The 27,741-nt window shown below is 34.2% G+C and overlaps 1 protein-coding gene across 1 annotated transcript in view; it reads right to left on the bottom strand.

Moving 5' to 3' along the window:
• Positions 1-26,335, bottom strand: part of LOC130217696 (collagen alpha-1(XX) chain) — a 65,693-nt gene extending 39,358 nt beyond the window's left edge. Inside the window, exons 1-6 of the mRNA XM_056449862.1 lie at positions 26,209-26,335; positions 23,982-24,103; positions 17,617-17,721; positions 8,422-8,565; positions 5,203-5,358; positions 2,497-2,688 (exon numbers count right to left, since the gene is read on the bottom strand). Of these exons, the coding sequence (XP_056305837.1) occupies positions 2,497-2,688; positions 5,203-5,358; positions 8,422-8,565; positions 17,617-17,721; positions 23,982-24,078 (694 nt within the window). The 5' untranslated portion in view covers positions 24,079-24,103; positions 26,209-26,335. The remainder of the gene's footprint in view (positions 1-2,496; positions 2,689-5,202; positions 5,359-8,421; positions 8,566-17,616; positions 17,722-23,981; positions 24,104-26,208) is intronic.
• Positions 26,336-27,741: the final 1,406 nt, after the last annotated feature.

The following is a 27,741-nucleotide window of genomic DNA, read 5'->3' as shown; positions in this document are numbered from 1 at the left end:
CTTCCTGCACAAAATTAAAGTAATAGTTCTCCTAAAACTGAAAATTTTGCATACTGCCTGAAAAATGTTTCAAAGATGGCCGCCAAGTGAAATGACTAGACTTAAGGGTATTATTCAACATCTGAAGTGGATCAATGGCCCAGTAGTTCTCCCAAAACTGAAAATTCTGTCATCTTTTACTCATCCTTCAAATCTGTTCGACGTTCTTTCTTCTGTTAATCACAAAAGAAAATATTTTGAAGAAGGCTGGAAACCTGTAACCACTGACTTCCATTTGTTTTTCCTACTATGGAAGTGTCACAGAAGGGGGAGGAGACCAGAGCTGTGAGTATGAATGACAGTTTATTAGGGTTTCTGAACAGGAATGTTGTGAACAAGTCTTTATCTTGCGTAGGTGAGCAGTAGACCAGATGATGGGATGGAACCGGAGACTGATGATGGAGAACACTGAACATGGAGAATATCGGGAAGCACACAACAAGGAAGAAACCAGGAGGGAATCACACGTGAGAGTTTGTCCTTCTCTATGTGACAAGGCCGGACACTGAGTGAGGGACTGTGAGGGGATTTATGGAGCTGGAGCTTATGAGCGGGGATGTTGTGCAGGTGCGTATCAGGGATCAGTAGGCAGGTGAGAGGGATCTTGCTGGTTGCGATGACTGTTAGCTGAGTGTTTCAGGTGAATGAGAATGGGCAGAACCTGGCTTGGCTGTGACAGGAAGTCAATGGTTGAGGGTTTTCAGCTTTCTTACAACATCAGAAAGGCAGGGTTTAGAGAAACAAATTACTGAAGGAAATGTTACATACACTGTGAGGAAAGACATATGTGAAAATAAAAAAAGAAATTGATCGTAGATGAATGTAAACATATTGTAATGTCTTGTTTCTTTTTTCTGGCTTTTGAGGCGTATTTAAAAAAAAAAATGACAAAAGACTATGTAATTGTCTTCGTTTTTGGCCGTGGTGACAATTCTCTGAAAGCCAATAGCATTCAGCATAAAGTCTAGCTCCACCCTTTTGGTACCGTACTATTGTGCTAGATACCCTTAATCCCCATTCAGACTACACATTTTTTTCCTGATTTCAGCATAATTTGCTTGACATATAGGGCTTGACATACTGTATAGGGCAAACTCAGTTCCTGAAGGGCCACAGCTCTGCATAGTTTAGCTTTAACCCTAATCAAACACACCTGAACAAACTAATTGAGTCCTTCAGGCTTTTATGAAACATTCAAGTAAGTGTGTTGAAGCAGGATTGGAACTAAGCACCCCTTTGAGTCTGACAACCCTAACGTAGGGTGTCGAAGGCATTCGCAAATGACTATTCGATAGATCATCGCCATAGTCACACTAGAATATTAAATTATTTCACTTGTTATTCTTTCCACAACAAGATCCATCTCATGGGTGACACTGACCAATAGGAGCACAGTATTTCATTCATATACAGCTTTTAAAATGGCAAAATCAACGATTCCTGTTATTCCTTACATTTATATAGCACTTTTCTAAACACTCAAAGTGCTTTTCACAATGGGGTGATCTCCTCATCCATCAACAGTGTGCAGCATCTACCTGTATGACGCGACGGCAGCAGTATTGCGATTGGTGGAGAGGAGACAGAGGGATGAATCCAATTATGATATGGGGATGTTTAGGAGGCCATGATGGACAGAGGCCAGTGGACAAATTTGGCCAGGATGCCAGGGTTAAATCCCTACTCTTTTTTTTTTTTTCCGAAGGTCATCCTGGGATTTTTAATGACGAGTCAGGACCTCGGTTTAAAGTCTCATTCCTTTAAAGTCCTCATTTTCAGGCGCCAAAAGTTTGTATGTACTATTTTATTCACCATTTTATTTTTTATTTTATATCAAAATTTTATATCAAATGAAATAGACTCAAAAACAAAATATAGAAACTTTTAAAATAGAATAAAAGGGCACTTTAAGAGTTAAGCAAAGGAATGTCTTTTAATGTCTCAGCCTGTGCATGTTTGCAGTTATTTTTTGCTGTGAGGGATACTTAAGTGTCTCTTTACACTTACAAACATTTTGCAATCATCTCTACCCTTATATAAAGCAATCTGTTTACATATACACTGCATGTGTGCTCCTCCATGGTGCATTCCTATCTGTGTGTGTGTGTGTGTGTGTGTGTGTGTGTGTGTGTGTGTGTGCGTGTGCGTGTGTGTGTTTTTTACAGATGGGAGGAAGAAGGAAATAAACTTCAGTCCCGAGGGCACTTGAGGGGCCCTGATAACAACCTATACAGTGTCATTAACTCTGGTTTGTCCCTAATTCTGTTATTATCCTTTACTATACAGACACAGGAAACAATATGAGCATGGCTCATTTACTCATACTGACCCTGAATTACAGGTGACTCTGTAAGGCGACGTGGCATTTACAATCATATTTGCATATTTACTCGTTCAGTAAACATTGATGAAGTTTTGTTATATGATTGATTCACATCCGAAATGTGATTCTATTACCAGTGACAGGTTGAGTTGGGGTGGTTTTTCTCAGTTTACTGGTGTCGGTGTCCTCCTCTTTTGCTGACCTTCCTTCATTTTCTTCCTGATCAATTCTATCTTCGGTCTTTGATCGATTTTTGTCTTTCTTCTTTTTCTTCTCTTTGGTGCTTTGGTCAGCTTCTGGCTCAAGCTCAGGTACAATAGGAGGCTCTAAAAATAGAAGAAGGCTATTATAAATGAAAATGAACATCTAAAAAAATGTAATATATACTCAACTCAAAATAGAACTAGATTAAACAAGACTTGCAATAGAATGGCAATAAACATATTAAAGTTTAAGTCGAGGCTAGGTTTTAAATAGTGGTGTTGTGTAACCAAATTTCTATTATCTTTTACATTTGTAAAAATATCTTAATTGCACACATTTAATATATAAAATAATACTTGAATTTTGTACATATCACTGCATTTTTATACATACATAACTACATTTTTATTAAAACTGGTCTTATATCCCTGTTGTATCCTAATTATGAATACTAAAAAATCTTGAGTAAATATGACCCCAACCTATACATGACAATCTGCACATTTGTAAATTAAAAAAATAACTATTATAAATGGTTAAATAGATGCTAGTTCAATCACAAATTTGCATGCAATAAATGCATTATGACTAACTGCAATGTGCTTTCAAGTACACATTTACATTTAGTCATAATGTATCAAAATATATCATAAAATATATCACAAAAAGCTGCTGTTCAACATCAAAAGCAATTATCAGTTAAAAAAATTAGTATATGTCATGCAGTTTCAAAGCCTGCATCTATATTCCCACACATTTTGCCCCTATCTAAACAAAATCCCAGCACAGGTGGACAGCAACCCCTCCATGTCCCATTCGGTCCCATTACAGAAGCACTGATTACAGGCATTTGGAGATGAATGAACTCTTATTAATAGTTAGTGATAAAGCAACCGCCAATTTAACCCTCTCTAACTCCACCAGCAAAACATATATAATGACAGAGAGTGTGGAAATGCAGCTCCTCTGCTTTGTACACCAACTGGGCAGCAACTATAAAAGTGCATGGTTTGTCACAGATAAATGTCATGCTGTTAACAAGTAACTCGATTTCACACATCTGGAGCTCAACATGAACGTCCCAACAGCAGACATGCAGTAAAAATTTACAATGAATATACCATTAAACCATCATTAATATTAAAAACATTTTAATTTAATTAAACTGATAAAAACATCACCAAGATATGAATATTAAAAAAATCTAAATCTATTGAATCATTACTATAAATCTTTTACTGTTATTAATTATCAGTTAAATGAGTTTAATTAAATAATAAATGTGTTAAAACTGTAATATAAAACTGTTTGGTCAAAGACAAACACAACAACAAGCACATAAGACATGCACACAAAGTTAAAACTCTCTTCCACCTTACTCTGATTCAAGATTTTCCTTGAAGGGGGTGTTCATAAGACTGTCATGACACCTTTATAATCATGAAATGACAGCATTTTATAACTGTTTATTATTAAAGTTCAGAGATATAACTTATTTATCTCAGGAGTTTCCCTAAATGAGACGGTGAAAGTAAACAATAATATGAAACTCTTAATAAAGGCAAAACACATTAAGGGTGTTTATTTGCTGAAATTCCTGTTTCAGGAGTACATTTGTAAGGTTTTTGTGAAAGTTATTTATATTTAAAAAGGGAAAAACAATAAATCGTTGTAGGAAATCTGTAATGTTTAATGCTGTTCTCGTGGTTTACCGAACGGTCTCCACGAAAAAGCAAGTACGTTCTCTTTGTTCGTGGAATTGTGAAACAGCCTTTGTCTTCATTGTGACGATTTGACATTACCAAGTAAACATAACTTACCAAGACAAAATCTGTGATCATTAAAATATTTCAGATCACTTTTTTCAATGGAACAAAAGTAAATGTCATTGAAGCATTTCAGTAAAAGTGTCAATAATCAGTCAAAGAATTTTACAGCAGTGCTATTACTGTTTATTTCATTAATGACATTTACGTGTAATGTCATTTATATGTAACTAATGACATTTTAATGACAAATTCATTTTGTACCACTGTAGTTGAGGTCAAAGAAATATTAATTACACTTTTGTAAATTTCATGATATAATTATAATGGCCTCATGACAATCATGTTTATGACAGATCTATTACTAGTTATGCTGTCTTGGTAATGTCAAGTTGTCATTACAAAGACATCTCACAGAGTGTCACCTTTGCACTTAAAATGACAAACCGGAGCTAATGAAACTTAACGACAGCTGTCATTGACATTCATATAATCTTATTCAATTTTATATGCGTCTTATAGGCCCACACAGAATCTGCACGCACAGAAATCCGCAGATTTATTTTTACAAAAGTCTGTGCAGAAATAGCAAAAAATGTCTGCAGATTCTGTCTGGCCCCATTATTATGAATGTCTTTAAAACACCCCCTTCAATAGAATGCTACCAAAATGAGTTATAAATTGAGCTGTTGGGACAAAGCACAGGCCATGTAATAAATATTTGAAAATACCTCCCCAAGTAACTTGCAATTATGATTCAAACAGTCGAAAGCTCTGAATTGTAGCTTTAAATTCACACAAAACACACTTCAAACTTTTTCATGTAAGATTGTGCTGATAAATGCACATTTAATGAACTCCAGGCTGTACCTGTAGTGGTTGGTTCTCTGTAGAGTACTGTGGGAAGGCCTTCTAAAGCCTCTGTCACGTCATCCACCTCTCCAGAGCCTGAGCCAATAGAGGGACTTTTCTTCTTCTGCTCCCGGTTCCCATTGCGGATCAACTCTTCCTCACGCAGCCCATCAACTGATGAACACGCAAAGGATATTTAGGATAAGAACAATTTTTAAACACATAGAAAAGACAGTCATTCTGAAATAATAATACAATTTAGTATCTGTGTGTAGCAATTGAATATATTTCAATAGTAATTTATCGTTGTGATGTAAAGCTGAATTTTCAGCCTCATTTCTCCAGTCTTTTTTTACGTGATGTTATGCTGTTCAAGAAGCATTTATTATTATTAAATACAAGTTTAAAAAATGTAATTGCAATAATATTTCCAAATTTTAAAGTTTTACTGTATTTTACTGCACAACAGGCTTCCTTTAAAAACATTTTTTAAAATCCTGCTGATCCCAAAGTTCTGTGGTGTGTTTAATGAATAATATTCGTTCTGATTTTTTTTTCTTTCTAAGATTTATTTTTGGCCTTTTTGCCTTTATTAGATAGGACAGTATGGAGACAGGAAGCGAAGTTGGAGAGAGAGAGAGGGGAATAGGGTAGGGAAATGTCCTCGAGCCGGGATTCGAACTTGGGACGCCCTGACGTGCTACTGCACCATATGTCGGCGCGCTAACCATTAGGCTATTGCGTCGACCGTTCTGATTTAATTGTATAAACTATTACATGATTCCTACTTTATGAAACAAGTAAACCATTTAAGCATTCTATCTTTAAACCGACAGCCTTTTGACATATAACCAGATGCATATGGAAAAAACTGAGTGGATGCTTTATGGCGGAACAATGGAAAAATCCCCCTCAGACATAAAGCATCGCCCTAGAGAAAATCCACACAACTGGCCCTGTCCAGACCTGCTCGGCTCGACACAGTAACCTACTCCCTCAGCCTGACATATCACAGATGTTTGCCATAGTTTGCATCTTTTGACAATGACAACACCAGGCTATTACAGAATAAAGTCAGATCTGCCAGCTAGATACTTATTTCAGCACAATCACACTTGGGACAATAGCTGAAAGTCATTTCATCATCCGCTATCAGGTTTCTTTCAGGGAGGTCGCTGTTGGGGGACATTACTGTGTTTAAAAGGGAATTCCAGAAGTGTTTTGTGCCTGTAAAGACACAAGTGTCAGTCCTGGCCTGTAATCCAGCAGGAATCCACCATTCCACACTGTCAATTACAGACAGTTTCCCCTGAACACTGTACTGGTGTTATGTGTTCAAAGGAACTTTTCATCTCACAAACGTGACTTATTATTCTCAGAATTGCACAAAAAAAACATGCAATTGAGAGTGGGTTTCCATTCTGTTAGAAATACAATTAGAATTGTGAGATTAAATTAAGTCAACATTTAAATTTAATTATTATTATCTTATTAATTTTAAGCTAGATTAAATTAAATTTCTTAATTTTAAGAAGCAAAGTCCTACAAAGCATAATTCTCACATTTCAAAGAAATAGGAATAATAATTGCAAGGAAAAAGTCAGAACTTTGAAATATAATCTGAAAATTGGAAGAAAAAAATTTTTATGTTTTATTTTACAATATGGGAAATACGTCAGTGAAAGTGTAAGATGAAATAAACTAGAGATAAACTAGAGAAACTAGATAAATGAGAAAAGATAAACTAGAGAAATGTCAGAATTCTGACTTTGTTCTTTGATCTTGCAATTCCATTAAAAAGTCACAACTGTAAACTGAATTGTGAACTAAATTACCTACACTGTAAAAAATGGCGGTGATTTCAACGGTAAAAAACTGTAAAACTGCTACAGTACAAATCCCTAACCTGGTTAACAGTATGTTTCCTTAATATATACACCGAATAACTGTAAACTGACTTTCCCAGAATTCCCTGTATGGCACATCACTTTTTATGCGTTTTGTTGACATTACTATGAATCTTTTTAGCTGTTTCCCCATCAGTTATGTACATTAGAGATTTATGCTACATCTAATGTTGATAAACAATGTTTATTTCATGACTTTAATTTTATGCGTGTTACCATACTGGTGTTTAGTAGCTGTGTGAATGACACTGAGCACCTTCTATATATTAATACACTTTTCTGCTTGTGGGAATAGTTGATTGTGATGAGCATTGGTTCATTATGTAACTTCCTCATCACCACCTGCATATGGGTGTGCTAACATGTCTAACTGTGTAACAAAAGATGTGTAGATGTTGGTAATTCAAAATACAGACATATTACCTCTATAAATTAATAAAATACAGTAGTTTACCGTAAAAATGAGAAATTACTTTTACGGTTTGTACCGTATTTTAAACAGTAAAGTACTGGCAAACACAGCTGCCAGTACTTTACCGTAAATTTTACAGATTTATTTTTTACAGTGTAAACTGCTAGAATAACTTTTTGAAATGTACTTATTTGTGGTAAATACTGTGGTAGAAACAAGCTTCCATAGATTTCTGCTTCTTGCTCTCAAACCTTCTTCCACCTCTAAAAACAAATTCACATCACACAGACAAACGCCAATAAACAAGTTGGCTGTTGTGTTTAGAATGTTGTAAAAAAAGGTCACAATTAATGTTCACACTATCCCAATAATTGCCACACCCAATAATGAAATCATGAGTTAAATGTGCTAAAAACAGATTCACACAGATTTAAGCATATCTGGTCTGAGGTCAGATTAATCCCAATTTTGTTGCTGTTTGTTGGGAAATCATATCACATTGTTTGGATGTTCAACAATCCAACAAACTCAGATTGAACATGTTCATTCGGGTGAATACAAACACAGACCAACAACAGATGCAGACAGGGTTAACACACTGATCCAACAAACTTCGACACACTTGTTTGATGGCATTTGTCTGTGCAGTGTGAATTGGCCTTAACAACAAACATGAGAAGAAACATCTCATTTTAATTGAGCCATAATATAACACAAATTGCACTGGACATTTTGATATGTCCTCAAAATGTGAGACTTGTCGAGGTTCATTGTGAAGCAATGACCATTCATTTTCAATCATTAATAATAGATAGGATTTGATTCCATAAAAGAAGGATCGAGCAGCACCCTAGCAATAACTCTAGTCTAAACACCTTAGCTATCAGATAACAATATGCTCACATCTTCAATTCTTACTTGTAAAGCGTCTTTTTGCAATGAGTTTCTCCTGTGTCCCATTGATTGCCATAACCTGAAGAAGGTATTCCTGTCTGGAGTCCAGGCCAGCGACTGTGGCACGTCCGCGTGTGGTCGTCAGCATCAGCTCTGGCTGAGGAACCTCTGGAAAAGAGAAAGAAAGGGTTATTTAGATTTAAAAATGTTTAACAAACAGCTGAAAATATATTTCTTGCTTTTTTATATCTACATTTCACATCAATACATTATTCAGATGCTTTTATACAAAGTGCATTACATTGTATTGAAGGTACATTTGACTTTTAGCAGTTCTTGCTTTCCCTGGGAATCAAATCCACAACTTTGGCATTGATAACACCATGTTATACTCTTTGTGCTATAGAAACACCATTATTCCTCTGTGTCTTTATCAAAAATGCGTTAGGAGTGCATCCACTTAACACCACTGATGTGTTTTTGCACAGATTTAAATGTAAGTGTTCCTCTATGAAGGCTCAGCTGTGAGTGTTCCTCCAAATGTAAGCATTTTAAAAACCCAGATCACTCAGTGTTTTACAGAAAAAGAATGCTTAACACCTTGCTACACTGCTAGTGTTCTAAAAAAAACAAAGCTCCCATAGAAAACAACTAAAACAATACAGTTGGCTCAAGAAAAACACTTTAGTGGACACACGCCTTGTTTCAATGTTTTTTCCGGTCATCTCAAAACACTGTTTAAAGGTCAAAGTAGCAACTTTAAGCCAGTTAAATGGTCACTTTTTCAACATTATTCCTTCAATACTTCTCAGAAGTTGTTTTTATAAGAGCCAACTGCTGAGTTTTTAGAGATTTGACACCGAGACACTTCAGATATAGTCACCTGAATATTGTTGGGGAAAGAATGCATCTACAAATGATCTGCAAACTACACAATATTTGCATATAATCTGCATCCAACTGTCCACACAGAGAACTCACTCTACAAGTGAACTACCGGTAGCCAAACCAGGCTCATTTCACTTCATTCAATTTCTAATATTGTAGCTATTTCATTCATTTATAAATTTTCTTTTCGGCTTACTCCCTTTATTAATCAGGGGTTGCCACAGCGGAATGACCCACCAACTTATCCAGCATATGTTTTACGCAGCTGGGTGCCCTTCCAGCTGCAACCCTGGAAAACACCCATACACATCCATTTACACACATACACTATGGACAATTTTAACTTACCCAGTTCACCTGTACCGCATGTCTGGACTTGTGGGCACCTGGAAGGAAACCCACACGAACACGAGGAGAACATGCAAACTCCACACAGAAATGCCAACTGACCCAGCCAAGGCTCGAACCAGCGACCTTCTTGCTGTGAGGCGAGAGCACTACCCACTGCGCCACCGTGATGCCCATATTGTAGCACTGATCACTATAATGACTGGTTGTGAGGATTGCGCCTGCAGTGTACCTCCCGTGCTTTGCGAGTGTTAGTAATAACAGGAATTAGTAAACACATAATAAAAGTGCAAGGAAAACAACAATGAGTGCAGAGATAAAGTAAAATAATAAAGTAAAAGTTATTAAATAAGTTATTATTAAATTTCATTCATTGTGAGGTGTAAATTACTTTCATTTCTTTAGTTTTGAATTGCTTTTCTGAAAATAGACCTAAGGATAATGCCGATTTTTCAATTAGACAGCATTAAAAAGAATGTACATTGAGTGAGACGTTAAAAATACCCTACAGAAGATAAATATAAATATCCTCAAAAGATGGCGGAGTGTGAGAGTTTGTTAAGATTCACGATTGCCTGTTTCTGTGGGTTTCTGCCTGGAGCCTCGTGAAGGCATGTGTGCTGTTTGTTTTGCTGTGTGAACTTTCTCAAGACTGCAACAGACCTGTCTGGACTCACCTAACTGAGCACAGGGCGGAACAGAAGATAACAGAGGCAAAGATAAAGACAGAGTGAGAGATGGTGATAAAAATACAGAGGGCTTTAACTGAAACATAGACAGAAGTGATATGAGCAAAGGTTATGACTATCCTCATTCCATCATCTCTCAAAAAGCCTTTTACTCATCTATTCTGAACCCTTAGTTAATGGGATAAGAAAGAAAGAAAGAAAGAAAGAAAGAAAGAAAGTAGATTATCACAACACTTTATTCTAAAAATATTAATACCTTATCTAAACAATTAACAATTAAAAAAAAAGAGGGGAAATGGAAAAATGTAACAAAAAAAAGGGAGCAAAAACCAAATTGTTTTCATAAACCTCACACCGAGCACTGCCATAACAGCACATCAGGTCAAAACATGAACGATCATCCATAGCATAAGACAGATAATAACAGCACAGAATAAAAAAAAAAACTGCCAACAAATTGTCACTCATATTCCCCTCAATTTTTGCTTTCTACTACTATATACCATCACTTTAGCTTGCCTTTTCCTAATAAAAAACTAAGAAGTTTACATTACAAATGTTTTCTCTGAACATATTTAAACGCGCAAATAAAAATTGTGGAAAAGGATTCACCAAAACACAAAAACAATTCCATAAAACAGTAAACAAAGGCTCAAGAAAGAAAGAAAGAAAGAAAATAATGAAGAAACATATTTGAAGTCAGAATTATTAGCCCCCCTGAATTATTACATCCCCCCCCCCCCCCCCCCGTTTATTTTTTCCCCCAATTTCTGTTTAATGAAGAGATTTCTTCAACACATTTCTAAACATAATATTTTTAATAACTCATTTCTAATAACAGATTTATTTTATCTTTGCCATGATGACAGTAAATAATATTTGACTAGATATTTTTCAAGACACTTCTATACAGCTTAAAGTGACATTTAAAGGCTTCACTAGGTTAATTAGGTTAACTAGGCAGGTTAGGGTAATTAGGCAAGTTATTGTATAATGATGGTTTGTTCTGTAGACTATAGAAAAAAAATATAGCTTAAAGGGACTAATAATTTTGACCATAAAATGGCTTCTTAAAAATTAAAAACTGCTTTTATTCTGGCCGAAATAAAACAAATAAGACTTTCTCCAGACGAAAAATATTATCAGACATACTGTGAAAATTTCCTTGCACAGTTAAACATAACTTGGGAAATAATTAAAAAAGAAAACAAATTCAAAGGGGGCTAATAATTCTGACTATAACTGTATTAATACAATTAAAGTTACTTTCAAACATGTCGATTTTTATTTGATGGAATTACTGAACAGAAGAAAAAATGAATCCACTAGATTAATTAAATGGGAGTGCTTTAGTGGAATCCGGGTTCTGTTCATTGTAGTCAACAAAATGTGCATTTTTCTTCAGAGTGGTGGGTTTAATCTGCCCTTGGGCGAGAAGGTATGACTGCTATTTACAGTTTGACAACTAGTGTGCTCCATAGCACAGAACATTTCTTGGTAGCAAGATGCTCCACTAACAGCTATTTTCTTCTAAGCAGTACAGTACTTTTGCATCTATCACCTTTGAAATGTATTACAAGTTATATGCAAGCTAAGTTTTTTTAGTTGGGTTGAGCCTTTGGCAAGGCTTATCTGTTTAATCAAATTTGTGATCAGTCTTGGGTAAAGTTACTTCTAAAAGTAATGTTACAATATTGAGTCACTTTAAAAATGTAACTATAAATGTGTTTTTAAGGAAAGTCAGTTTTGTTATTTTTGCATTTTGTAAGATTCAAATAGGCTTTAGACTGTAATATTCATTCATTTTCCCTCAGCCTAGTGTCTATTTCAGAGGTCGCCACAGTGGAATGAACCGGAATTGATTTCAGCATATGTTTTACACAACGGATGCCTTTCCAGCCGCAACCCAGTACTGGGGAACACCAACACACTCCCATATTCACATACACTAACACTACGGCCAATTTAGTTCATCCATTTCACCAACAGCGCATGTCTTTGGACTGTGGGGGAAACCCAAGCAGCAACCTCCCGCTCTCCCTCGTGAAGCAAATACGGGAGTAACTGAGACTACAATTCAGCGAAATTCCGCTAATCCTGGCTCCATAATTAAGCAAATTTCTATTGAGCCCACTGTTAAAATGGCCAACTTTACAGCAGAGAAAAGGTGTTTACAGCCTGGTACAAAGAACGATTTTGGTTCATATAGCTAATATTACCCTTCATGACAACTGTGAGGGGGTGAATTCTTTTTATAAATCATCCGTTTCATTTATATTAAGTTATATTAAGTCTGCATAATTAAGGCTGTGGCCACTTAAGTGACAGCTAGGTCTTGTTTTATGTATCTTTACACAGTCAGTTGCTTTTTGGAATTATTTCTCACAATTATCAGATGATAGGGCATGCTGTGTGCACTTAATTGTGCTCACAAACCATTCACGTGGCCTCCATTTCCCAGGTGAGTGAAATTATATACTTACCATATCTGTGGTATATAGGTAACACAAATGTATTTGTTTATATTGCTTATATTTTTCTTTAGACCTCTAATGCACTCCAGAATCTGACATTGATTAGCTGTGGGCTATAGACCAGTCATCTGAAATGTAGTCATACAGTGTTATGCCTGGATTTCATCAATAGCCTTGCATTTACAAACACACACAATATCTGAAGTTTTTGGAAGTAATTAGTGTTCTCCTCATGTACAAAACAATGTTTAGTGGCTCAATATGATACTACAGTGTTTTTAAAAGACTAAACACTTTATTGATATAGTGTACAGCCAAGCACATGTGGTCAGAACAAAAACGAGTCGCAGGTAGAAAGTATTAAGCATTTCTCCTATAGAAAAGTCTGTATAAGCAAAATGCTAGCAGGCGTCTAAAGCTCCGCCTTTTTGCCCTTGTTTGGTATCCCCCCGATCGGTGCGATGACGCGTGAACAAAATGGCGACAGTTGGCCACGCCTACTTGTAGCTTCTTTTTCGTTCTTCAGAAACGAAATGGGTGATGTCACTGATACTACATCCATATCTTTTAAAGTCTACGGGAAAACCAGAGCATCCGGAGGAAACCTGCGACAACACGGAGAAAACATGCAAACTCCACACAGAAATTCCAACTGACCCAGCCAGGGCTCGAATCAGCGACCTTCTTGGTAACAGTGCCAACCACTGAGCCACTATGTCACCCTAGACAGTAATATAAATTTTTAAAAGTAACTTTATCCAACACAGCCTGCGATCTCCACATCAGAGCGTAATTATCATTGCATGTCAACGTGCCTATAAGTATGTCCTACTATTCATATATTTAAAAAAAATCTGAAGTGGCAGATTTGCGGCCTTTTTCTCAATGAATCAAAATGTGTTTAAAATGACAAGACTTTTCTGACATTTTTAGATTTAACAACTGCTTAGTCCGATCATATAACACTTTAATGCTATGTTTTAAACAGTCTTAGTTGCTTAGCAGAAAAAAGCATCATAACTGACTGCAGACTTTTCCACATTTCTTGGTTTTGACAGCAGGTGATTCCACAGATGTCAATGATAATAGTCTGTAATGGAGTCGACAAACGAGTTGATGCTTCAAAGACATATTTTTTTAATCAGATTATATTAAGACAATATTTGAATCTGTAGCTGGTCTACTATTATTTGTGCACACTAACAACAAAACAATGTGCTGATATAAAACGAAGAAAACAAACAGGACACAATTACTGCAATCTCGATTTCTTTCCAAAATCAACTGAACGTACATTACATATACATTTTTTTTTCTTCATGATTTTGTAATCTGCACTAAATCAATGTGAGAAAGCGTCTTTCCTGCATACTCAGTACACGCTATTTATTTCCCAGGTCGTCTTCTCTCTGACTGAATGTGACATAACCACACAAAGACAAATGATCCTAAACTGACATTTCCTTCAAAAATAATATTATAAATCATCTTTATGAGCCTAGCATTGCGGAATAAGTTATAGGTTTAACACTTTTGTGTATCTTATCTTGTTCAATAACATGCCACATGCTTTAGCTTTATTAAGTGGTTTAAGCAAGAAGTATGCAGTCTGTTTTGAACACATTGTTAACATGGCATCTATGCATTTATGAGTTGGTTTTTATATAATTTGCATATAAGGTTGTAACAGTCAACAAGACATCAACAACTAAACGTTCCTGGCCAGATGAAAGAGCTCGAGAAAATGCTTTGCAACCTGCTCAACCTTTTTATTTATTGTACTAATTAATTTAATTCTATTATTCAACATATTTCCAATCTATTCAATCTTTTCCCAAATCCTTACTTACATCTTGCCCATTTTAATACGGGACTTTGAATCTCAAAGTATTACACATTCTTCAATGTCAGACTTAAGGCTTTTTCAAGCACTTTTCAGAAGCATTTTCAAACATTTCCATCTGTTTACAAGTGTGACAAATGACACATTTACATACACATACAGTTGAAGTCAGAATTATTAGCCTGGAGAAATTATTCTGGAGAAAATTTATGCCAGCTAGAATAAAAGCAGTTTTTAATTTTTAAAAAAACATTTAAGGTCAAAATTATTAGCTTCTTTAAGCTATATATTTTTCTTGATAGTCTACAGAACAAACCATCGTTATACAATAACTTGCCTAATTAATTAACCTAGTTAAGCCTCTAAATGTCACTTTAAGCTGTATAGAAGTGCCTTGAAAAATATCTAGTAAAATATTATTTACTGTCATCATAACAAAGATAAAATAAATCTGTTACTAGAAATGAGTTATTAAAACTATTATGTTTAAAAAATGTGTTAAAAAAAACTTCTCTCCGTTAAACTTAGGGGAAAAAATAAACTGGGGGGCTAATAATAATAATAATGATTTCAGCATATGTTTTACACAACGGATGCCTTTCCAGCTGCAACCCAGTACTGGGGAACACCAACACACTCCCATATTCACACACACTAACACTACGGCCAATTTAGTTCATCCAATTCATCAACAGCGCATGTCTTTGGACTGTGGGGGAAACCCAAGCAGCAACCTCCCGCTCTCCCTCGTGAAGCAAATACGGAAGTAACTGAGACTACAATTCAGCGAAATTCCGCTAATCCTGGCTCCATAATTAAGCAAATTTCTATTGAGCCCACTGTTAAAATGGCCAACTTTACAGCAGATAAAAGGTGTTTACAGCCTGGTACAAAGAACGATTTTGGTTCATATAGCTAATATTACCCTTCATGACAACTGTGAGGGGGTGAATTTTTTTAAATAAATCATCCGTTTCATTTATATTAAGTTATATTAAGTCTGCATAATTAAGGCTGTGGCCACTTAAGTGACAGCTAGGTCTTGTTTTATATGTCTTTACACAGTCAGTTGCTTTTTGGAATTATTTCTCACAATTATCAGATGATAGGGCATGCTGTGTGCACTTAATTGTGCTCACAAACCATTCACGTGGCCTCCATTTCCCAGGTGAGTGAAATTATATACTTATATACCATATCTGTTGAAAAAAAACTTCTCTCCGTTAAACTTGGGGGGAAAAATAAACTGGGGGGCTAATAATTCTGACTTCAACTGTACATACTTAATCACATTATATCAGATGACATTTGTTAGAATTTTCTATAGTATAGTATAGTATTTTAAGGACATTTTTGATGGCATGTTTGTCCCAAGCTCAACATTACTGAATTACTGTCATTTATTCTCTTAAATGTCATTTGTTTGCATCTTGCATAATCTTAAATTTAGATTTATTTTCATTTACAAAGGAACACATAAAAAGACAGGCAGATCATGCTACAGGCACATGTGCAGACTACAGAGTTTTCATTTTAAGTAAAAACAAAAAGATTTATTTTCTGTTATTTAAATAGTATTATTAATTAGTATTACCCATTTAGTAAGACAAATTATGATGAAAGTAACATTATTACATTTTCAAACAGCATCAAGAACTTAATTCAAAATCTAAGCACTTATCAAGCCTTGAGTACAATGGATTAAAATGCATTCTAAAGAATATCCAGGCCCCATACAGACACTGTTAAATGTTTTATGTTAGAAACTGCTGTGAAAGTGAATTGTCCTAATCAAACCAATTTCCGACATTTTTTTGAACCCATCTGACCAGATAAAAATAGCAATGTATAATTCTGCATATTGTGCTTTTAAGCACCTCAATACCGTAATACAAAAACTTGTCATCACCCAGTGATAAGCACAGATATTTGGCTAAATTAACGTTAGTGAGCGGCGTTCGTCTGTCAGATCCATTTGCGATAGCACCCTCCCAATGGATATTGGATAAGACGAAATGGCCAAGCATCCAGCCCCAAATATACAACCATCACATTGAAACTCCAAGTGATTTTACAAGAGAGAAGTTAAAGGCCTACAAGTCTTTGGATGCCTACAATTTTGTTCTGTGTGAAATAATGTTCCATGATTACCAGATTCAAAACTTTGGGGTGCTAAAAACCGAGGTTCTGCCAAGCCAAAGACAAGGAAAGAAGACGGAACTGTACAAGCCCTGGGTAATCATCAACAAGCAAAACATCTGCATTCTGAAAGCGAACTGCACCTGTATGGCAGGGTTTGTGAACTTACATGTTTACATTTCATTCTAAGCATTCAGTGTCCTCAGTTTATTTGTTTTTGCTGAAATCATTGCTGTAATCAAAAACAATTAATGTGTATGATTCAGCATAGCGTGAACTTACCTAATATGAAATGAGAACTGCAGAGTCGAGCATTTTTAATTAGGTCCTCACTCCATTCAGCTCTTATATTGGATGTTAGCCAAAGACATCTGCAGTTGGCATTAAAAGCAGCGTGGTGTACGGTAAAATTTAAGTTTTCTATTTTTGGACTTTCAATTTTGGCATCCTACGGCACAATACGATAATTTGCTATAGTCTTTTTTTGCAACCGCTATGCGTGGTTGAACCCGTGTGACGTCATGTTTGACATAGCTTGGTAATTCCCTTATTGATACTTCTAACCCAAACCCTCTAGTAAAGCTCTACTATTAAATAAGGTGTACGTAGAAGTGACTTATAAATATCTAAAGGTGACCACCAATATCGATTTTTTTATTTATTACAGTTTTAAATATTTTTTAATTGGTTACATTGTTATTGAACACCGCTCCAAATGCCAGCAAACAAAGCATATATCATTGAGAAAAAGTAACAAAAATGGCAAAACAACACGTTACTTCCAACAATTGCTAATGCTAAAGTCTTAATGTGTTACTGATAACTAAAGCAGTCTGACCTGTGATGGGCCGCACACGGACCTTGTAGCCCTGAACCGGCCCTTCAGCCTCCTTCCATTTCATCTGCAACCGATCTTCAGACAGAACAGTCAGCTTCAGTCTGCCTGCAAATGCATTCAGAAGACACCATTCAACAAATGCAAGTATGAAAACATAATTAGAAAAGAAAACAGATGCATTTCCACTGAGATTTCCACTGAGTCTGTGTCTTCCAGCGAACAAACACACACAAAAGCCAGTCAGATGTGGGACAAAAACAAGCCTGTAACTGCTGAAGAGAATCAAGAGGCCTGTATTTGGGCGAAGCTAAAATATGTAAGTCTTGAAAGATCAAAGCTGCTCAATAGCCCCTTTTCCCCCCTCTGAGAAGTTCTAATATTTGACCGGGAAGTTTTTCATTTCCTTCAGCACTGTTCTCTTGCTCAACTCTGCCCTTGTCTTCAGCTTATCTGCATAAATTCCACATGACAGTTTGTCAATCGCCTCTTTCATGTAGGCTGGCCCGTTTTTCCCTCGCTCCAGCTGTCCACCAGTGCTCAAAGCAGGCCCTGTCATGGCCTGCAGGGTAACAGGGGCTCCGGGACCACAGGAAATCTGCTTTTCGCTGGGGTTGAAGGTCAGCCTGAAGGGGATGCATGTGTGTAACGTCATGGCCCAGATGGGTGTTACAATGAGGATGACCCCAAAAAACATCAAGATCTTTGTCCCTGCTAGATGTACAGCAGCTTTAGGATCTGGATTATGTTACTAGGGGAATAAATTATCAGCGGAAAATGAATTAAAAACGGAAAAATGTTTAATCATAGTAATTCAATTTCATGTGATTACATCTCAACTAACATAGGCATAAAAACTTGATTCAAGCTAAACAAATACATTTAAAAAGATTAATCAAATTAAACAAAGTATTATTATATAGTATATATTATTGTTTTTTTTATAAAACCAGGGGGAAACTGTAAAAATAAATAAATGAATTTAAAAAATAATAATAATAATGCCTTTTGTATTATATCTTAACAAAAAAGTGCATGATTAAGCAAAGCGATAAATGGTTCATTCATTTTCTTTTCGGCTTACTCCCTTTCTTAATCCGGGGTTGCCACAGTGGAATGAACCACCAACTCATCCAGCACGTTTTACGCAGCGGATGCCCTTCCAGCCGCAACTCATCTCTGGGAAACATCCACACACACTAATTCACACTTATACACTACGGACAATTTAGCTTACCCAATTCCTCCATGTCTTTGGACTGTGGGGGAACACGAACGCAGAGAGAACGCAGGGAGAACATGCAAACTCCACACAGAAACGCCAACTGACCCAGCCGAGGCTCGAATCAGCGACCTTCTTGCTGTGAGGCGACAGTACTACCACTGCGCCACTGCGTCGCCTAAATGGTTCATATAATATCAAAATGGTGAAATGTTAGGTTTCATGCAAGAAAATTGTTTTATCGGGTATAAAAATAATGTTACATGAGACAGCATCAAAATCAGCTTGCTTAATTCAAATGAAAACATTACCATTATAAAAACTTAATATTATCATTACTATCATCAAATAATTATTATGACAAAAAATAACTGAAATTGTGAAATGCTGGGTTTCATAAACTGTAGAAAAAGGTTTTATAAAATATTATATGCATTGCTGTTAATATTATTATTATTGTTTTAAAGATGTAAATGATCAAATGGTAGGCTTAATTATTATTATTTCATTATTTTTATTATTATTATAAAAATGTGAATGATCAAACGGTAGTCTTAATTTATATTGAAATATTATTATTATTTAATTATTATTATTATTATTAAAAATATGAATGATCAAAAGGTAGTCTTAATTTATATTGAAATATTATTATTATTAAAAATATGAATGATCAAAAGGTAGGCTTAATTATTATTATTATTATTATTATTATTATTATTATTATGTTATAAAAAGTGAATGATCAAATGGTAGGCTTAATTATTTAATTATTATTATTATTATTATTATTATTATAAAATGTGAATGATTAAATGGTAGGCTTAATTATTTAATTATTATTATTATTATTATTATTATTATTATTATTATTATTATTATTATTATTATTATTATTATTATTATTATAAAATGTGAATGATTAAATGGTAGGCTTAATTATTTAATTATTATTATTATTATTATTATTATTATAAAATGTGAATGAATAAATGGTAGGCTTAATTATTATTTAATTATCATTATATTATTATTATTATTATTATTATTATTATTATTATTATAAAATGGTAGGCGTAATTATTATTTACTTATTATAAAAATAATGTTATTATTATAAAAATGTGATTGATAAAGTGGTAGGCTTAATTATTAATTATTATTATATTATTATTATTCATTCACTCATTTTCTTTTCGGCTTAGTCCCTTTATTCATCAGGGGTCACCACAAAAGAATGAACCGCCAACCTATCCAGAATATGTTTTACGCGGCGGATGCCCATTATTATTATTATTTTTATTTTTTTTTTTATTATTTATTTTTTTTTTTATTATTATTATTATAAAAACGTGAATGATCAAATGGTAGGCTTAATTTTTATTATTATTATTATTATTATTATTATTATTATAAAAACTTGAATGATCAAATGGTAGGCTTAATTTTTATTATTATTATTATTATTATTATTATTATTATTATTATTAAAACATGAATGCTCAAACAGTAGGCTTAATTTAATATTTATTATTATTATTAACATTATATTATTAATAATAATAATAATAATAATAATAATAATAATAACTGTTTTTGTGCTATTATTGTGTTAAGATCTAAATGAATAGGCTTAATACAATGTCATATTTTATCATTATTATTACTACTACTGGTAGTAAATATGACAATCAGCTGCTTTGATTACAGCAACAGAGATCAGTTTCAAGGGTCAGATCTACTATAAATATCCCCTTTAGGGTAACAACATTTTCACAGTGTGGCAACAAATAAATAGCCATGCTCTGAATCAACTGGCAGAAGATCAGAAGGCAAACAGAAACTTTCTGGCCGACGCAGCAGCACCACCAACCCAGAAGTCAACAAATGTGCTGCCAACTGCTCAGACAAAAACAGTGCGGAAAACACACGCGCGGCATGTATCCTCAAGGGAGGACAGAGATAACAAGAGGCCCAGAGAGGACACATAAATTATTCCAAGCACTTTTAAAAGCAAATTTCTTTCCCAAATGCAGGAACATCCAGTGAAGGCTATGTGCAGTTGTCTAGAGATTTCACAACGTTGCACAATGGCCCCAGGCAGCGAGTTTGTCGTCTATTCTTTTCTGCCGTGCTGCTAAGAATTTCCTTCCCTTGGGGGAAACATTCAGTTCAGGGAGACTGTGTTTTCAAAAAAATCTGTATCATTTGGTTAAGAAAACTCTTAAACGTAAGTCTACAGGGGTTAAATATGACTTGGACACACTTTTCTAGAAAGTGGGTTGTAAATTCAGTCCAATTAGATGAACTTTTAGGAATGCAGATGACATTTCACAAACAAAACACAAGCTGTGTGTTTTCTTGGCATGATGTAATAAATGCAAACCATGCCAAGAAACACAAATGTGATGTGGTTTTAGCATTATATTTTACCTCATTGATTCCACAATTCCATTCAGAAACTAAATTAAAGAATAAAAAATAAAAATAAAATTGAAATAAAAAAATGTAATGGTGTGTGTGTGTGTTTTTTTTTAAATAAACGAATGATCTGAACATTAAATTGGACCAGGAATAATGTAACAGCACAAAATGCTACACTTCACCCTCAATGAATGGAAAAAAAGAAGTGAATGCATTCCTGTCTCACAAAGGGAGCTAAATGTGGACTGCTATTTTCTGTTTCCGGCTAAGAAAGCTACTTGACCCTTTATTATATTTTAAACTGCACAGGCCCAGCATTTTGGTTAGAAAAGGGGATCTAATTATGGAAGCGGTAGCAATTATCCGTGGCTCTGAAATACTGACCATTTTCAGGGAAGCGGACGCATTCAAAATACAGGGGCAAACATATAGAACCTGCTGAACTGTTGATGTTATGAGCTTACAAAGAACATTATGGTCATTTATTCTTATGTGTATGTATTTAGTTGTGCAGATTAATTTCCCCAATGTTTACATTCATGTTTAATTAATTTTTCCTCTTGTTATAATGGGGCTATTAATGTTAATGCATGTGATAAAGACTAAATGCTCAACATAATAAACTGCTGAAGCACATAAAATTGGCTCAATGATGTAATTAATTTGACAAAGTCAATTGGGTGAGTTATCTCGGTTAAAAAAAAACACCTGTAAACCTGATTTGCAGACATTTCTATGTTAACTTCTTATCATCTGGTCAGATTGTAAACTGGGTTAAGAAGTCAGAATGTAAGCAAATGCACCTGGGTTGTGAATTCAGTCCAATCAGATGAACTTTGACACTTCACAAACAAAAGAAAAAAGTTGTGCGGATTTTTAGCATGATTCAGGATTACAAAAAGACAGAATATATCTCATCCCACATTAATTAATGGGGAGCAAATTCAGTTAGTAACAAATGATGAATATTTGGGTGTGATGTTGGACAATACATTTAAGTGGGATGTATCGACTGACTGTGTAAGGAAAAAGCATCAACAGAGAATGTACTTCTTAAAGAAACTATTGTCTTTTAATGTTGACAACACATTGTTGATCATGTTTTATAGTGCTTTTACTGAAAGTATTGCAACATTGGTATGGAAATGCTTCTGAGGCCCAGATCAGGTCACTGGGGAAGGTGGTAACAACAGCCAGTAAGTTGTTGGGAATAAAACTAAAGAGCATTGATAGTATATACAATGAAAGAGTTCTAAATAAGGTTATCATGATTGTCAATGATGAGAGACATCCTTTATCAAACACCTTCCAATTGTTACCATCAGGTCAATGATATTGTGTTTCCAGATGTGTAAGAAATTGGAAAAAATTACCATTTATCCCCCAAGCAATTAAGTTTTTAAAATTTGCTACCCCCCTCAGTAGCAGCTGATGGCTAGTAGAATGGGTATTTATTAAGAGTAGGGATACCATGTTTTTAAATGATTTATTTATATATATGCCAAATGTGAAATGTCAGAAGTCTCTGTGAGTGTATGCTGCAAATGAAAGTTCCCTACAGGAACAAATAAAGTTAACTAACTAACTAATATTATTTGTGCATGAATTTTACTGTCTTATGTGTATGTCTTATCATTTAAAGCAAATGTGATGTAGTATTAGCATTGTTTATACATCCTCCACTGTTCAGAAATGAGTAACACCAGGAAATATAATTTAATAATCATAGTTTTACTATTTAAGGTGTCATTTTTGCTGGAAATATATAAAGTAATGAAATAAATGTTGTTAAATCTGAATATTAAACTGGACCAGGAATATTTGATCAGAAAAAGATTATAGAATTCTTCAATGAATGAAAAAGCTAATCCAGTTTTGTCTCTCAAATGTCTTAAGTTCAACGATTCAGTAAGTGAATGTATTCAAATGATCAGTCCAAAACAGAGCTAAATGTACAGAAAACCAGGTCAATTACATGCTACAGAACAATGCCTCACTTTTTTGTGAATTAATAATCCATGTGTGCATTTAAAGCACAATCTTTGTCATATTCTGCGAATAAGTCATGCATGGTGGTTTGTGAAATACAGGCTGAACATAACGTCAACACAGGCCACTGCTGTATATATCTGCACGATACACAAACTACGGTACACTTCTTGGCTATATAAAGAAAACCATCCTCTGGCTATAAAACTTTACATGGATGAGTACTGTAATCAATCCTGTCATGTGTATGAAATGGTGTTCGGTAATTATGAATGGATCAGTGTACTTTAGATGTGTGCTATCAAGTCAAGGTGTCTGTTTTAGGGTTTTTGGGCATCTCGCGTGGTCCTGTTTGATATTGCAACTTGACTTGTCTAAAATGTAAACAAACTCTTTGTGGTTGCACTGTACCAAACTGTACACTGTATATTCTGAATGGTGTTGTTCTTCGTTGTATTAAGACACCAAAATTTACCTTTAATTAAAAGTTTCTGTAAACAAATCATTCTTCAAAAATCACCCAATCACAACAAAATATATGGTAAAGGAAGTGTATGTTTAATTTCACAATAAATGTGTGATTAAACTGAATAACATCCAAAGCTTTATCCAGTCTTATATATCAGCCTTTTTTTTTAGTTCTCAGTCATAATAGTAGATACTTTTTTGACATTACCCAGATTAATTGTATTTGTGGATATTTTAAAAAACAGCTAAAAAGGCAACATTTTACCTTGTGTATGAACTTCAGAAACCAGAACCAGGAGAACCGTCAGCAGGAAGATTGTCATTTGCTCTGGGAGGATGAGAGGACAGATGTGGGCCATCATGTATGTGTTGGTACCAATTAAAGACCTGTAGAAAGAATGGTCAAAACTAAATGAGTGCAACTTTCACTCACACCAAACCAACAAAGCAGAGGTGAACAACATAATATAAATAGTAATTATGGATGGCACCATAAAGCAGTTTTATTTTATTTTGTATTTTTGAAAGAGAGAGAGAGAGAGAGAGAGAGAGAGAGATTTTACAAATACTTTATTCCAATTATGCAATTACATATCAACCCACAAAAAAAAAAAACTTATTGTTGAGAATTTATTTATTTTCTACAACAGAACAAAGCACATCTTTATTGCACCATATATTGGAAACATTCTCAAGATCACTCACTAAATTGTACAATGTAAACTGAAAGAGAGAGAGAGAGAAATTATTATACTATATATTATAATACTATACTACTATTTACTGTGTTTACTATATTTTTTTTAATTTTTTTTATGTAATATATGAGTGAGAGAGATTGTTATTAATATACTACTATATATTATAACACTATACTACTATTTTACTGTTTCCCGTTTTTTATTGCATCTTTTTATTAACATTTTTATTATTAAATCAAAAAACACATTGAAATAAACCAACAGACAATGCCCCTTTTAACAATGCAAAGCTAAAGAAAAACAGAATAAAGTAATAAACAAAATAAATACATACATACATAATAAAATTATAATAAATAAATAATAGCATAATAATAATAACAAGTAAATAAATGAATAAACAAACAAAATAAACATAAAATAATAGTAAAATAAAATACATAAATTCAATTATGACATACCATAACTCAAAATGCAGCTTAAAGAAACATCAATAAAGTCCAAGTAAGTAGTCCAGACTTGATGAAAAGCCTCAGTGGACATATGAATGACACAGGTTAGGAATTGTAAGGGAATGATTTCCCCAATAATATTGTGCCACCCTTTCAAGGATGGGAGTCTGTCCACTGTTTTAACTGTTTATATATATATATATATATATATATATATATATATATATATATATATATATATATATATATATATATATATATATATATATATATATATATATATATATATACACATACACACAAGAGACACACATCTAGATTATTATAATTAAATCTTTATAAATACACTGATCATCATTGTTTTATTGCTGTTTTATCCTAAAATGTTGATTGTTAAATGTAGTTTGTTCTGATCTATTATTATTTTTATTGATATATGTGAATAATATGATGTATTGAATAATGTTATATATTAGTTCTATTTTAATTTAATTATTATATGTATATATAATTTTATTACTACCATTTACTGTGTTTTTTATTTCATATATATATATATCAATGTTCTTTTATTTTTAATGGAGAGAGAGAGAGAGAGAGAGAGAGAGAGAGAGAGAGAGAGAGAGAGAGAGAGAGAGAGAGAGAGAGAGACTTACAAAACAGGCTGTCCTAAAACTGGTCATTATAGACCCATTGAAGACAATTACAAGACAAGGGAGGAACTCTGAACACCTGTTATATATTCATAAACCAGACATGTCTGCGAACTCTGAATGTACTTTAGCATGTGAAATTCAGTCAAGTCCTCATAAAATATCAATGGAGGATAGCAGCAAATCCTCTCAGTAGTGTGTCGGTCTTCAATTCAAATACTATGTATTAATTTGAAGTGTAGCTTCCCTCTCCCCTTGTTTATAGTGCGAGCTTTAGGCTACATGCATTGGCTTGTTGTACAGAAAACAGCAGAAAAAAACATGATATGAGATTTAAAACTCCAAATAGTAGAATCTGTCATGACACCACACCTAAAGCGAGCTGCCGAAAGATATTACCGATACATACGCGCATTATGAAACATAAAACTGAGGTTTTAACCTGAATAAACTGCACCTTAGTCTTTTTTGGGACTTATTTTTTACTCAGAGATGACATTTGTAGACACTTCTCAACTCAGTCTGATACTTCAACCACTAACGTTACAGGGGCAATTTTACAGCGAGTACCCGCGAATTACAAATATTTTTAAACAAAAAGCCACAAGCTCTGTTTAAACAGCAAAGCTTAGAAAACACACACAGATACACAGAAAATCTAACTAAAGTTTTGACGGAAAGTTTACCTGAAGCTGAAGCCTGTACCTGGCGCATTCCTCACAGGTAAGGGATGTTAACACATTGAGTCCCGGTCACTCACTTCCCATTTGCTGCCGTTTAGGTCTCGACTTTGGTTGAGCAAAGTGTGAAATCTGATATGCAGAGCCCTCCTCTAGCAAAAAAAAGGAGGCAGGGTATAATCTACACAGGGTGGTACAGTATATCAGCTGTTCAGCAAAACCCGAGAAAGATTTTTGCTGTGTCTAAAAAATGCCCTCCAAAAATGTTTACTGAGCAGTATCCTTTGAGATACAGACTTGCTATATAAACAACTATATAAGCAGCCGTTTTGTAATGAATCACACTGCTCATTTAATTTAAGTCTTTGTTAAAATATACAGTGATAGAGCGCAGGTTCGGCCGATGCAGCGTGACACTAACAGCTTCCCTGTTAAAATGATATTTTTAGCAGGATAATGATGTAGGCTACAACATTAGTTGTATTTCTTAAAATCCTTAATTCCAAAGTGCCCTTCGAAATGTCACGGTTTGAGCACATCGGTTTGGAAGGACACTTGGCGGCCTTGATTTCGTTCACTCCGGAGTGCCCTGCTGTTTCATTTCTCGTGGCCACAAAAAAAAAACAAAAAAAAAAAAACCGTAATTTGCAAGTCATAATAACGAGAAACAAATGTTTTATACAATTATTGTCACGATGCGTGGGTTAACCTTGAAAATGTAACAAATACAACAACTTTAAGGTATTAAATAATGTATATTTAATTAAAAACAATAATCCAAATATAAAATTATTTTAAACAGTTTTTAGTTTCTCTCACGTTTTATTTAGCCTTGTAAACTGTTAATGCATACGATGTGTTTCTAGTTTGTGAATGAATACATATAAAATATTTTCCTTATTGACTTGTTAACTATTTTCAGTTATATGAGGAAGCAGCATACCCTTTTTATTGACTTAAACTCTTTGTTTGACTTTCCTCATTTAAGATTTGTGTTTGTTTATATACAGATTAATGGTTTAATTGAATTTGGAAATCTAGAATACGGCGAGTTGCAGCCAGTCCTCTTTGTGGACAAGTATTGAGGACGAACCTGCAAAAACAATAAATAAAAATACGCAAATAAATCCACAAATTCCTGCATAAATAAATGAATAAATAAATATATGTGTGTGCGTGCATTAATATATAAATGGTGCGGGCAAATTACTGATTAAATAAATAATTACACAAATGTTGGGAGAATAAGAAAACGGTAAACTGTAAGAAGATTTTCCCCCTTTCAAACTGCACTAATAACCATGTATATATTTATTTATGCAGGAATTAGTAGATTTACATAAACATTTATTTATTTGCATTATTATTCATTTATTGTTTTATGCAGGAACGTGTGAATTTATTCATTTATTCATTCATGCATTTATTTGAGTATTTATTTATTATTTACTGTTTTTGCAGGTTTTATCCTCCATTGACAAACACGGTGAGGGTCACCACAGACAGTGGGGGTTGGTGAGGGTCGCTACAGACACAGAG

This window comes from Danio aesculapii, chromosome 23 (genome assembly GCF_903798145.1).
Source record: "Danio aesculapii chromosome 23, fDanAes4.1, whole genome shotgun sequence".
Lineage (NCBI taxonomy): Eukaryota > Metazoa > Chordata > Actinopteri > Cypriniformes > Danionidae > Danio > Danio aesculapii.
This window is presented reverse-complemented; position numbering and strand designations above follow the sequence as displayed.